The sequence below is a fragment of the Anomaloglossus baeobatrachus genome, chromosome 4 (assembly GCF_048569485.1).
Source record: "Anomaloglossus baeobatrachus isolate aAnoBae1 chromosome 4, aAnoBae1.hap1, whole genome shotgun sequence".
NCBI classification, from domain to species: Eukaryota; Metazoa; Chordata; class Amphibia; order Anura; family Aromobatidae; genus Anomaloglossus; species Anomaloglossus baeobatrachus.
The window spans coordinates 389,155,692-389,169,366 of NC_134356.1; the positions used below are offsets into that span (position 1 = coordinate 389,155,692).

The window sequence follows — 13,675 nt, forward strand, 5'->3', positions numbered from 1 at the left end:
GCCATGCGGACCATGTCCACGCTGTGTTTGTGGCATAGAGGTGCTAACCGTTCTTTCTTCCTCTGACATCTCCCCCCAACCTCTTTCAACTGAAATTTGACCAAGGTCTCCCTCATCCGCTGAGTCTTCCATGTCCATGGACAGTTCGTCCTCCATTTCTTCATGTTCTCCTGCACCTTCCTCAACATTTCGCCTGCTACCATGCGCCCTTGTTGATCCCTGTCCCCCATGGTCCCATGCCTGCCGCGTTGGTGATGATGAATGTCTGGACCTTGGTGATGTTGTTGTCCCTTGCGCATATGAATCCTCCTGCAGTTCCTCCCCTTCCTGTTGTCCCACACCCTGACTCCGAATAGTGTTTAGCGTGTGCTCCAGCATGTAAATGACTGGAATCGTCATGCTGATAATGCCATTGTCAGCGCTAAACATATTCGTCGCCATGTCGAAACTGTGCAGAAGTGTGCCTAGGTCCTTGATCTGAGACCACTCCATCAGGGTGATCTGCCCCACCTCTGCATCTCGTTGGCCCAGGCTATACGTCATGACGTATTGCACCAGGGCTCTGCGGTGCTGCCACAGTCGCTGTAACATGTGGAGAGTTGAATTCCAGCGTGTCACCACATCGCATTTCAGGCGATGAACCGGCAGGCCGATGCAAGTCGCTCAGCTGCGGCGCTTGAACGGCGGAAGTGAGCAGACAGTTTTCATGCCCTGTTCAGAAGGCCATCTAGGCCGGGATAGTGTGTTAAAAATTGCTGGACGACAAGGTTCAACACGTGAGCCATACAAGGTACGTGTGTCACCTTGCCCAGGCGAAGGGCCGCACCCAGGTTTGCAGCATTGTCGCACACGGCCTTACCAGGCTGCAGGTTGAGTGGAGACAACCATTTATTAAACTCGGACCGCAGAGCTGACCACAACTCCTCAGCTGTGTGACTCTTATTCCCAAGACATGTCAAGCTAAAGACCGCCTGATGCCGTTGCGCTCTGCTGCCAGCATAGTAATGAGGGGTGCGTGATTCCTTCTGCGCAGTGAGAACGCTGGTGGCCTGACCAGGCAGGCTTGGGGCGGAGGTGGAGGACCCAGATGAGGTGGAGGATGCAGAAGCAGTGGCGGAACTTGGACAGACAGAGGATTGACACACAAGTCGTGGGGACGGCAAGACTTGTGCAGCAGACCCTTCACCATCTATCACCATAGTTACCCAGTGGCCAGTCAGCGACATGTAACGTCGCTGTCCATGCTTACTGGTCCAAGTATCGGTGGTGAAATGCACCCGTTCACACACAGAGTTTCTCAAGGAAGCGGTGATGTTGTGTGTGACATGCTGGTGTAGCGCGGGCACACCTTTCTTAGAGAAGTAGTGGCGACTAGGCATCTGGTACTGGGGCACAGCGACAGACATAAGGTCTCTAAAATCCTGTGTGTCCACTAGGCGGAAAGGCAGCATTTCGGTAGCCAACAGCTTACAGAGGGATAGAGTCAACCTCTTAGCTTTGTCATGGGTCGCAGGAAGTGGCCTTTTATTTGACCACATCTGAGGGACAGAGATCTGGCTGCTGTGTGTAGACGGTGTTGAGTAGGGTGTCCCTGGAAAAATGCAGGTTTGTGAGGAAAGTGCAGGCGGAGACATGATGTTGCCTTCATCCAACGTTGGTGCTATCGATGTTTGAGAGAGCTGTACACAATCACTTGTTTCCCCTTCCAAACCAACTGACGACCTACCAAGCAAACTGCCTGTTGCGGTTACAGTGGTGGAAGTTGTGGGTGGAAAAACAGGTGTGACAGCTGTCCCCACAGTCCTAGAAGATGACGAGCGCGCGGATGCACTGGAAGGGGCAGGCGGTGGATGGTTGGCTCCGCTAGGCCGCATTGCAGAACGGTGAGCTTCCCACCAGGCCGCATTGCAGAACGGTGAGCTTCCCACCAGGCCATATGATATTTATTCATGTGACGATTCATGGAAGAAGTTGTCAAACTGCTGAGGTTTTGACCTCTACTAAGATAACCATGCCAAATGTTACAGATCACATAATTTGGGCGATCTTTTTTTATGTCAAAAAAGGACCAGGCTAGGCAAGGCTTAGAGGCCATGCGACCTGTTGATCCACCCCGAATAATGCTCAGAGGCAGAGTGGTGGCTGAGGATGCAGTTGTAGACGTGCTACCAGTGCTCCGACTGTGTCCAGGAAGGCGCAAGGTTACTTCGTCGTCGGTTGCATCCTCCTCCACCGCCTCTGTTGACCTCCTCGAGTGTCTGACTGTGGGTTGACAGTAGGTGGGATCTAGAACTTCATCATCAATTGTTGTGTTTGCACTCCCCTCCCCCTCAGACCGAGCCTCTTCTTGCCCTGACCGAATATTTAAGTTGTCATCCCAATCGGGTATCTGCGTCTCATCTTCATCAGTATGTTCCTCATTGTCTATAACCACAGTTGTTGGAAAGGCAGCATTTTGGTAGCCAACAGTTTGCAGATGATGAAAGTCAACCTCCAAGCCATTCAAAATGAAAAAGATGCTTTGCATGAAGCACTCTCAAAAATACGCGTGCCTTTCCCGTCCCCTGGCTGACCCAGGGGAAGAAAAGTCCTCTGAGAGCCATGACTTGTTCATCTTGGTTCTTTTAGAGACACAGCGAGGGGACTCCAACCACAGTCTCCCTCGTTGCCACTAACTGGGCCACAGACACCCCACTTGACTGGCATCGGTTGAGCCCCCTTTTGAAAAAGAAAAAGATGCTTTGCATGAAGCACTCTCAAAAATACGCGTGCCTTTCCCGTCCCCTGGCTGACCCAGGGGAAGAAAAGTCCTCAGAGCCATGACTTGTTCATCTTGGTTCTTTTAGAAACACAGCGAGGGGACTCCAACCACAGTCTCCCTCGTTGCCACTAACTGGGCCACACACACCCCACTTGACTGGCATCGGTTGAGCCCCCTTTTGAAAAAGAAAAAGATGCTTTGCATGAAGCACTCTCAAAAATACGCGTGCCTTTCCCGTCCCCTGGCTGACCCAGGGGAAGAAAAGTCCTCTGAGAGCCATGTCCACATTGTCAGTGGACAGACATGTGTGCTTATCTGCCAGCAGACCCCCAGCAGCACTGAAGACAGGTTCCGAGAGAACGCTGGCTGCAGGACACGACAAGATCCCCAAGGCGTACGTGGCGAGCTCAGGCAATTTATCAAGATTGGAAGCCTAAAATGAGCAGGGCTCAAGTTGCACAATAATGGAATCGATGTTTCCTTGCATATACTCATAAATCTGTGTCTCCTCCTCTTTTTCCTTGTCCAGCTCTTTTGTTTTCACATGAGTATATGTCCTTGTCACTTTCCCATGTGTTGTGAGTTGTTTGTGACCTTTTGGACACCTTTGAGGGTGTTTTCTAGGTGTTTTTATGTGTTTGTGATTGCCTGCCATTGTTTCCTATGCAGTTCGAGTACGGTTCGTCGAACGTTCGACGAGCCGAACTCGAACGGGACCCCCGTTTGGCGAGCCGACCTCGAGCCGAACCGGGACCGGTTCACTCATCTCTAATAATGAGTGGTGGTCAGGAGTGGGTGGCAGCAGAGCTGAAGACAGCATTGCTGGATACAGGTGAATATAGAACATCTTTATTTCACAGACAAGTGTTTTCTCCGGTACATGTCACACGTATGACAATGGCCATGCGTGTGGCTTGTACCTGATAAAACACGGACATCTGAAACTGGCCAGAGAGAGAGATTTCTATACTGACCATGCCAGGCTGCTTTCTGGGCATGCTCAGTACAGAAAACAGGATCCTGTCTATCAGGATCCGGCGCACATTGAACTACATTGCAGGTACCACCGCAATGCATCAGATCCAGTGAGATGCAGTATTTTGACCGAGGTCAAAAACGCAACAAGTAGCGTTTTTGAAACTCTGTAAAATACCATAAAACAATGGATCCACTGTGTGCCGCACACAACCGCAAGTCACCGCATATTGCCGCGATTCCATTGCAAATGCATTGAAATGACAATGCATTTGTAATGGATCCAATCATATGCGGTAGCCTTAGGCTACTTTCACACATCAGTTTTTTGCCATCAGGCACAATCTGGCAAAAAAAACTGATGCGACGGATCCGGCGAAAAAACGGATCCCTCACATTAGTTTTTTCCGTGCGTGCCTATCGTTTTTTTGGAATCCGTCATTGGATTCCATCATATGCTGGATGACGACGGATCCGGCGCCCATAGGTTTCCATTATACAACATGCCGATCCGGCGTGGTATGTTTTTTTGCCGTTGTCAAAAAATGTCCCATGCTGCGTCCTTTCCGGCAGCCGGACGAAGAAATTTCACCATATCCGACGGACGCCGCATGCAACGCAAAGCCAACGCAAACGCACTAATACAAGTCTATGGGGAATAAAAGGGATCCGACGCCGGATCCGTTTTATCCGCAATTTGCCGGATTGTGCCTGATGGCGAAAAACTGATGTGTGAAAGCAGCCTTACTTGTGGCTACATGTCTGCCATTCCCGCCTCTAACACCAGTGAATCCTCATAGTGCACAGTGCTTACATCCTTTATAAATCTGAGTGTTCTGTGCAAATAGGGAAGCTCCAATGAGGTTACTGCCTATATATAGATAGTTACCATATGACAGCCATGTTAACAGAGCTCCCCAGAGCAGGCAGAGTCCTCTACTGGAGCAACAAGAGTTTGCTTCTCCTCTCTTATACGCAGTACTATGTTGGGGACTTAGGCGGGCTTTACACGTTGCGACATCAGTAAAACTATATCGTCGGGGTTACGTCGTTAGTGACGCACATCCGGCGCCGTTACCAACATCGCAGTGTGTAAACCCTAGGAGCGACGATCACCAATCGCAAAAACGTCAAAAATCGTTGATCGGTGACTCGTCTCTCCTTTTCATGATATCGCTGCTGCTGCCGGTACGATGTTGTTTGTCGTTCCTGCAGCACCACACATCGCTGTGTGTGACACCGCAGGAACGACAAACATCTCTATGTTATAGTCAGCAATGGGGTACCGCAGGGATCTGGACCAATTCTTTTTAATCTCTTTAATAATGACCTTGTGGATGGGATTGATAGAGAAGGGTCAGTCTTTGCTGATGACACCAAACAATCTAGGATATTAAAAACTGACCTTGATAGTGCAATATTACAAAAAGATCTGGATAAGATGTCAGAATGGGCAGACACTTGGCAAATGTTGATAAATGTAAAGTAATGCACCTAGGAGGGAGTAATCCTATAGCTGCGTATACATTAAATGGAAGTAAACTGAGGACTACAGAACAGAAGGACTTGGGTATTATTATTACAAATAAGGTGAGCAGCAGCACTCAATGTCAGGCAGCAGCTGCTAAAGCAAACAAGATTTTAGGGTGTATAAAAAGAGAGATTAGATCCCGTGATCCCAACGTATTGTTACCCCTCTATAAATCACTTGTAAGGCCACATCTGGAATATGGGAACCAGTTTGGGCTCTACATTTTAAAAAGCACATCCAGAAGTTAGAGTCAGTTCAAAGGCGGACAACTAAATTATTGCAAGGAATGAAAGGCCTCACATATGATGAGAGGTTCAAAAACTTGGATTTGTTTAGCTTAGAAAAAAGACGTTTCAGAGGGGATCTCATTTATATATATAAATACATGTGTGGTCAATGCATAGGACTGGCACATAACTTATTCCTTCCAAAGACAATACTAAGGACCAGGGGGCCTTCACTGCAAATGGAAGAAAAGAGATTGCGGCAGCTAAAAAGGAAAGGGTTCTTTACAGTTAAGGTGGCTTTACACGCTACGAGATCGCTAAAGCGATCTCATTGGGGTCACGGAATTTGTGACGCACATCCGGCCGCTTTAGCGATGTCGTTGCATGTGACACCTATGAGCGATTTTGAATCGTCGCAAAAACGTTCAAAATCGCTCATCGGTGACTTGGGGGTCCCTTCCCAATTACCGTTGCTGCTGCAGTAACGATGTTGTTTGTCGTTCCTGCGGCAGCACACATCGCTATGTGTGACGCCGCTTGTACGACAAACATCTCCTTACCTGTGTCCACCGGAAAAGGAGGAAGGAAGGAGGTGGGCGGCATGTTCCGGCCGCTCATCTCCTCCCCTCCTTTTCTATTGGGCGGCGGTTCAGTGACACTGCTGTGACGTTGCTGTGATGCTGAACGAACCGCGCCCTTATAAAGGAGGTGGTTCGCCGCTCACAGCGACGTCGCTGCACAGGTATGTGCGTATGACGATGCCGTAGTGATAATGTTCGCAACGGCAGCGATCACCACATATCATTACAACGACGGGGGCGGGTGCTATCGCACGCGACATTGCTAGCAATTGCTAGCGATGTCGTAGCGTGTAAAGCGGCCCTTAGAGTAGTAAGACTGTGTAATGCCCTACTGTAAGAGGTAGTAATGGCAAATACTATAACAGCTTTTAAAATAGGGCTGGATGATTTCCTCAGTACACACAACATTGTTGATTCTAAATGACTTAATGACAAAATGTATAATTGGTGGAGGAAGGTTGAACTAAATGAACCTAGGTCTTTTTTCAACCTATGTAACACTGAAAAAATCCTTTATTTGAAATAAAATACAAAAAAACACCCTCTTTCAACAATTTATTAACCCTAAAAACCCAGTTCCGACGTAATCCACTTGAAATCCCATGACGATTCTGGCTCTGCTACATACTGAAGTCACAGAACATGTCCGCACGCTTAGGGCTTCAGGCAGAGACTGACTTAACTGCAGTGTTGAGCGCCGACATCGCTCAGTTTATTTGCGGTCACAGCTGGAGGTTCCCATGGTACCCCACCTCTGACCGCAGGTAAACTGAGTTCAGGTGACCTCATTAAACTCAGTGACCTCACCAAACCACTTTTACACACCACTGTAACTCCTGTAGACCCCGTTATGATCCATCGCTGCTAATGCCGGAAACGGCCTGCTCTGTCTTCTAATCCACCTGGGCACTTTCCTCGGATTCTGGCAGTGCCTCGGGTAGTTCAGCTGGCTTATGCATCTAAGTGTGGTGTGCCGGTTAATGAGCATGCATGGCCTGTATCACCTTCGCCAGATTCTAAGATCTGAGAGTACCCCATGGCGGGTGTTAAGTCCCGAGATGCCTCTACAGAGCATGCTCAGGTTGTTTGTGACCTGCCAGAGGCTGTGTGGAAATCTGCTCACTGAGCATGTGAGGGCAGTTTTCAAGCTCTCTGAGGCCTAAGACACACATCCGTGCCGCCGGTACATATTTGGCAGTTTTTTCACGTACCGGTGGCACGGAAACACGTGGACCTATGTTTTCATTATTGTTTGGACACACGTATTTTGGAACGGAACGTGTGTCCGTTTCGTACTTACAGTGCCTACAAGTAGTATTCAACCCCCTGCAGATTTAGTAGGTTTACACATTCGGAATTAACTTGGCATTGTGACATTTGGACTGTAGATCAGCCTGGAAGTATGAAATGCACTGCAGCAAAAAAGAATGTTATTTCTTTTTTTTTTTTTTAAATTGTGAAAAGTTTATTCAGAGTGTCATTTATTATTCAACCCCTCAATCCACCAGAATTCTGTTTGGTTCCCCTAAAGTATTAAGAAGTATTTCAGGCACAAAGAACAATGAGCTTCACATGTTTGGATTAATTATCTCTTTTTCCAGCCTTTTCTGACTAATTAAGACCCTCCCCAAACTTGTGAACAGCACTCATACTTGGTCAACATGGGAAAGACAAAGGAGCATTCCAAGGCCATCAGAGACAAGATCGTGGAGGGTCACAAGGCTGGCAAGGGGTACAAAACCCTTTCCAAGGAGTTGGGCCTACCTGTCTCCACTGTTCGGAGCATCATCCGGAAGTGGAAGGCTTATGGAACTACTGTTAGCCTTCCACGGCCTGGACAGCTTTTGAAAGTTTCCACCCGTGCCGAGGCCAGGCTTGTCCGAAGAGTCAAGGCTAACCCAAGGACAACAAGGAAGGAGCTCCGGGAAGATCTCATGGCAGTGGGGACATTGGTTTCAGTCAATACCATAAGTAACGTACTCCACCGCAATGGTCTCCGTTCCAGACGAACCCGTAAGGTACCTTTACTTTCAAAGCGTCATGTCAAGGCTCGTCTACAGTTTGCTCATGATCACTTGGAGGACTCTGAGACAGAGTGGTTCAAGGTTCTCTGGTCTGATGAGACCAAGATCGAGATCTTTGGTGCCAACCACACACGTGACGTTTGGAGACTGGATGGCACTGCATTCGACCCCAAGAATACCATCCCTACAGTCAAGCATGGTGGTGGCAGCATCATGCTGTGGGGCTGTTTTTCAGCCAAGGGGCCTGGCCATCTGGTCCGCATCCATGGGAAGATGGATAGCACGGCCTACCTGGAGATTTTGGCCTAGAACCTCCGCTCCTCCATCAAGGATCTTAAGATGGGTCGTCATTTCATCTTCCAACAAGACAACGACCCAAAGCACACAGCCAAGAAAACCAAGGCCTGGTTCAAGAGGGAAAAAATCAAGGTGTTGCAGTGGCCTAGTCAGTCTCCTGACCTTAACCCAATTGAAATCTTGTGGAAGGAGCTCAAGATTAAAGTCCACATGAGACACCCAAAGAACCTAGATAACTTGGAGAAGATCTGCATGGAGGAGTGGGCCAAGATAACTCCAGAGACCTGTGCCGGCCTGATCAGGTCTTATAAAAGACGATTATTAGCTGTAATTGCAAACAAGGGTTATTCCACAAAATATTAAACCTAGGGGTTGAATAATAATTGACCCAAACTTTTATGTTGAAAATTTATTAAAATTTAACTGAGCAACATAACTTGTTGGTTTGTAAGATTTATGCATCTGTTAATAAATCCTGCTCTTGTTTGAAGTTTGCAGGCTCTAACTTATTTGCATCTTATCAAACCTGCTAAATCTGCAGGGGGTTGAATACTACTTGTAGGCACTGTACATGCATCCGTGATTTTCTCACGCTGACATGTCCACGTATTCTCCGGCAGCACGGGTGTCACACGGCCCGGACCCGTACCACACGGCTGTAGTGTGGATGCGGTTCCGTGTGACACGCGTCGGAGAACACGTGTCATTAATTTAAAAATAAAAAAAAAACACATACTCACCTCCACCAGCCCCACAGATACTTCCGCTGCAAATGTTCCTGCCGACCGCCGCTCGTTATGAGCATGTAAAGGAGGTGAGCGTGCTGTCACGGGCGCTAATCTCTGCCCCTCCGCTCGGCCGGAAGTAGCGTCAGCGGGGAGTGGGCGGGGCTAGAGCCGAAAATCAGAACCCTGGACAGCATCGCGGATCACGTGAGTATGCAAATTACCGGTTCTCCGTGTGTTATCGCGGATAGCACATGGAGAACACACGTGGCGCGCACGTACCGGAGACACGTACTTACCACATGCAAAATGCAGAGAAAATACGCGGCACGTGCGTGTTTTTAATGGATGTGTGTTGGAGGCCTGAGGCTAAGTCCGGAAAGGACTCGACTGAGCGTGTCCGTGACATGGCAGGTCATGATTGGCTCTCCTACATCAGTTGCCCTGCTGATGTGTCGGTTGTTAATTTGCCGCTGGACACTTGCCTTCAGGACTATTCGACTTGAGTAATAGGATAGAGCCTGGCTCAACTGCTATTGACTAAGTGCTCTAGGGTAAATAAGTACACAAAATGGCAAAAACCCAAGTACTCAAAGGACAAGGAGAGGAATAAGTTTCATGCAAGTGTTTTAATGACAAACTGCAAAAAATGTGAACCCTGACAGTAGCAACACCGACGTTTCGGTTGTAACACCTTTATCAAGGCATTTGCTTAATGTAAAGATGCTATGATGCACAGGTCGCCTTGGACAACCGTCACTGAAGTTAAGTTGAGAGCATCACATTTTGCAGTAAATTGTCAAAGTGATGGAGGGAAGCTGTGACAGAGCGGTGATATGAGGAGAGGACGCCTGATTTAGGTCCAAGAGAGGCTGAATCAGCAATGGTGGTGTGACTGACACCCTCATTTGGGGCGGTTCTGTGAGTGTTTGGGGTGGAGTTAATGTTATCTGAGGCTCCCACCGGCGCACATGGGTGCGCACTTTTCAGATGCTATTACCTCAGATGTGTGGATGGCAGGCTGCACGCCATTGCTGCGATCTGGGTCTGTGAGAGTTACTCCACGCCTTAGAAAGGTCACTTAGGTACTACTAATATCATACATTTGGTGACCCCGTGCTGTGAGAGGGTTACCCCACATCGAGTGTGGGTCACCTAGGTAGGTACTGCTCTTGATGCGGTCTGCCCCTGCGAGAGATTCTCCGCACCTTATGTGGACCGCTTAGGGCCATTTCACACCTCCAGTATTTTTCTGGAAGCCGTACAGTTACATTCATTTACAGTGGAAGTGCTACACCATGCGGCTATGTGCTTCATACACAACCGCATGTGTCCACATGATGTCGCGCTTCCACTGTAAATGAATGTAACTGTACTGCATGTGTGCCGGACCCGGCTTCTGGCAAAATATCGGAGGTGTGAAACGGCCTTTAGGCATGTTAGGTTCAGACAAATTCTGTTGTAAGCACAACATGTTCAAGGTTGTCCACAGACGTTCCCTTTGTATGCATGCGGGATGAGCGTGTCGCACTCCACTGCTACTTCAGAGTCACGGGTTAGGCGTGTATTCTGAGTGTGGATGTGTGCATGGTGTCTTACTTTAGGTTATTGAGTTGCGTAGTCTCTATGATAAGATTGGTTATGGCGACCATCTTCATTTAATTTGTATAACCTCTGTGATGTGAACACACGTTATTGCGATCCACTATACACTACTGTGTGCATCTACACAGCCTTGTGGGTTAATATTTATTTTTACCTATAAGCTGTTGTGTTCGCCTTGTCCTCAGGTCTACTAGCAGCTGTACCATCTCTGCATGGTGGACCCCGGGTTGCGATTGAAGCCATTATATTTCCCTTCAATCCATCAGCCCTGTAACAGACCCTCAGCCATTCCCTTATCTTCCATCTTGTGTTTAGGTCAGCTGCACAGGGACAGCCATCCACATCTTTACTCAAGTGTTTATAAATCACATCAAACAGAAAAACTAAATCAGAATATTAAATGAAGATTAATGAAGTCTCTTTCAATCATTCTGTATAAGTGATGCAAACGTGAGTGTAAGTGTAAAGAGCGGCCATGCCCCAGGCCCTTGGGATACTCGGTTCCGGGTGGTGGATAATGGGGATCACTATCACAGGTGGCCGTGCCCGGTTCCGTGACCTGAGGGGCGCTTGGTAACAGGGTTATTTTGTATGTCACTTGTGACGCCACTGGCGGGTTGCGGTAATAAGATGTCCCGCCGCTGCTGTGGTTTTAAGGACAGATGGTATAGCAGCAAGTGTGTTCGCGCCCTCCGCCAGTAGGGGCTTAAGTCCCATGTAGGTGTGCTGCGCCTTGTGGTGCACCAGTAATAGACATGACACAGTTCTTGCAGATTAACTGGTATTTACTCACCGGATGTTGCAAGCGCAGTTTGGTACGACTGGTCAACTGACTTTCCTTTGTCCCAGTGCTGACTTGAGACCCAGTTGAGCCCTCCGTGCACATGCAAAGCTGATGGTCTCCTTGCCTGAAGCTGTTGGTGACCTGCGCCACTCCGCTCCTTTTTTTTCCGGGCCCAGTATGACAGGTCTCGCGGTCCCTTGTGGGGTAGGCTACTTCTCGGTGCCCTCTCCCGGGTCCTATATATGAAGCTGTGTCCCTGAGCCTATGGGTGGTGTGCAACCCTGGAAGTCACCACACACGGCTGGATCAGCAAACCGCCTGGAGCTGTCGTCTACTCTGGGGTCCAGTACCCCGTCGTGTATAGTACCTGGGATCTGTCTACCCTCAGGCTACTACCTCCAAGTCGCCCTTTGGGGTCTCCTCACAATCCTCACACCTTTCTCACTCACTGACTCCTTTCAACTGTCCCTCCTTCAACTGTCATTTTTCCTCTGCCTACTCTGCCTAGCAACCCCTGTCGCTTCCCACGAGCCACACACCTTCCCCAGGCTAACAGCTAAGGGATTGGTTCTCACATCTGCCCACTGTTAACCCTCTACATGCTGCGCCCAGTTCTCAGGGAATGTGCCCCTACCTGTGTGTGACATGTGGGTTATCAGCAGAGGTCTGCAACAGTAGGCTTGAAACGCTTTTGCTGCTGTTTGTGCTGTTAAGTCCTTGACTGGTACTACTACAAGGAATCATGAATAGTGGTCTACAATAGTAAAGGGCCTAAGTATAACCTTCGGTACTCGGTGTTAACTTCACATGGTCTAAGGCGACTAGTTCTAGAGGTTGTTTGGTAACAATAGGCTGCAGTGGTGCTCTTTGACTATCTCTGTCTATTCTTCTCAAAGCACATGGACCACAATTTCTACACTAGCTTTCGATAGAAGATGTCATTCCAACCCAGTAGAATCTTTCACGGAGTAACATCTCAAGTTTCTTCCAACCGAAGTGTCCAGAGTCGTTGTGGTACGCTTCAAACACAATTGGGACGTCTCTTTTTGGTACTATCACTTGCCACCTCATCTCGTGAGTTTTTGGATTGATGAATCATCTACAGAGTGTTCCACAGTGGATAAACAACTTATTCCTGTTCTTCCACAGACGTTGGGCTTCTTGTGGAGCCTCTGGTGCAAGACGAGAATCAGTGTGGCTTACCAGTCTCTTGATTAAGCTGACAGCGAGATCACTGTCCTGTGTTTCTTTCCAACTAAAATGTGATAAGGGGTTCAAGGTTGCCTCTTTTGGTCTAGAACCAGTTTGTTGACATTGGCATGTTCTCTTGCGATGGAAGGCAGGTAACTTTATCTCTTCTAGCTCATCTATGTCTTCTCCCTCTTCTTGCAAATGGGGCATTCTTGACAGCGCATCTGCATTTGCATTCTTTCGTCCAGCTCTGTACTTGATGGTAAAGTCATAGTTGGATAACCGAGCTGCCCAGCGTTGTTCTAATGCACCCAACTTTGCTATATCTAGATGGGTAAGAGGATTGTTGTCAGTGAAGACTGTGAACTTAGTGGCTGCTAAATAGTGCTTGAACCTCTCAGTGATAGCAGGAACGCCAACTCGAAAGAGCTGTAATTTTCTGGATTTCTCTCAGTAGGCCGAAGCTTCCTGCCAGCATAGGAAATTACTCGCTCTCTCCCATTCTGGACCTGTGACAACACTGCTCCTAGTCCCACGTTGCTGGCGTCCGTGTACAGCACAAAGTGTAAGTTGTAGTCTGGATAAGCTAGAATTTCTTCCCCCATCAGAGCCCACTTCATTTGTCTGAAGGAACTTTCTTCTTTTTCGCCCCATTCGAATGGAGAACCCGACTTCTTGCCTTTCTTGGGTTGACCAACCAGGAGGTCTTGCAAGGAGGCAGCCATCTTGGTGTAACCTTTGATGAATCTTCGGTAGTATCCTACCAGGCCCAGGAACTAACGTACCTCTTTGCTAGTAGTTGGTCTTGGCCAGCTCTTGATGACTGTTATCTTGTCTGGATCTGGAGCGACTCCCTCAGCACTGACTACATGTCCCAGGTACTGAACCTTGGGTTTAAGAAGATGGCACTTGGATAGTTTCAGCTTCATGCCGTACTTGGATAGTGCTTCAAACACCGCTGCCAGATGTTCCAG

General features: G+C 48.4%; 1 protein-coding gene across 1 annotated transcript in view; it reads right to left on the minus strand.

The window, feature by feature from the left end:
• Positions 1-13,023, minus strand: part of ELAPOR2 (endosome-lysosome associated apoptosis and autophagy regulator family member 2) — a 236,079-nt gene extending 223,056 nt beyond the window's left edge. Inside the window, exon 1 of the mRNA XM_075345231.1 lies at positions 11,520-13,023. Within this exon, the coding sequence (XP_075201346.1) occupies positions 11,520-11,612 (93 nt within the window). The 5' untranslated portion in view covers positions 11,613-13,023. The remainder of the gene's footprint in view (positions 1-11,519) is intronic.
• Between the last annotated feature and the right edge of the window lie 652 nt (positions 13,024-13,675).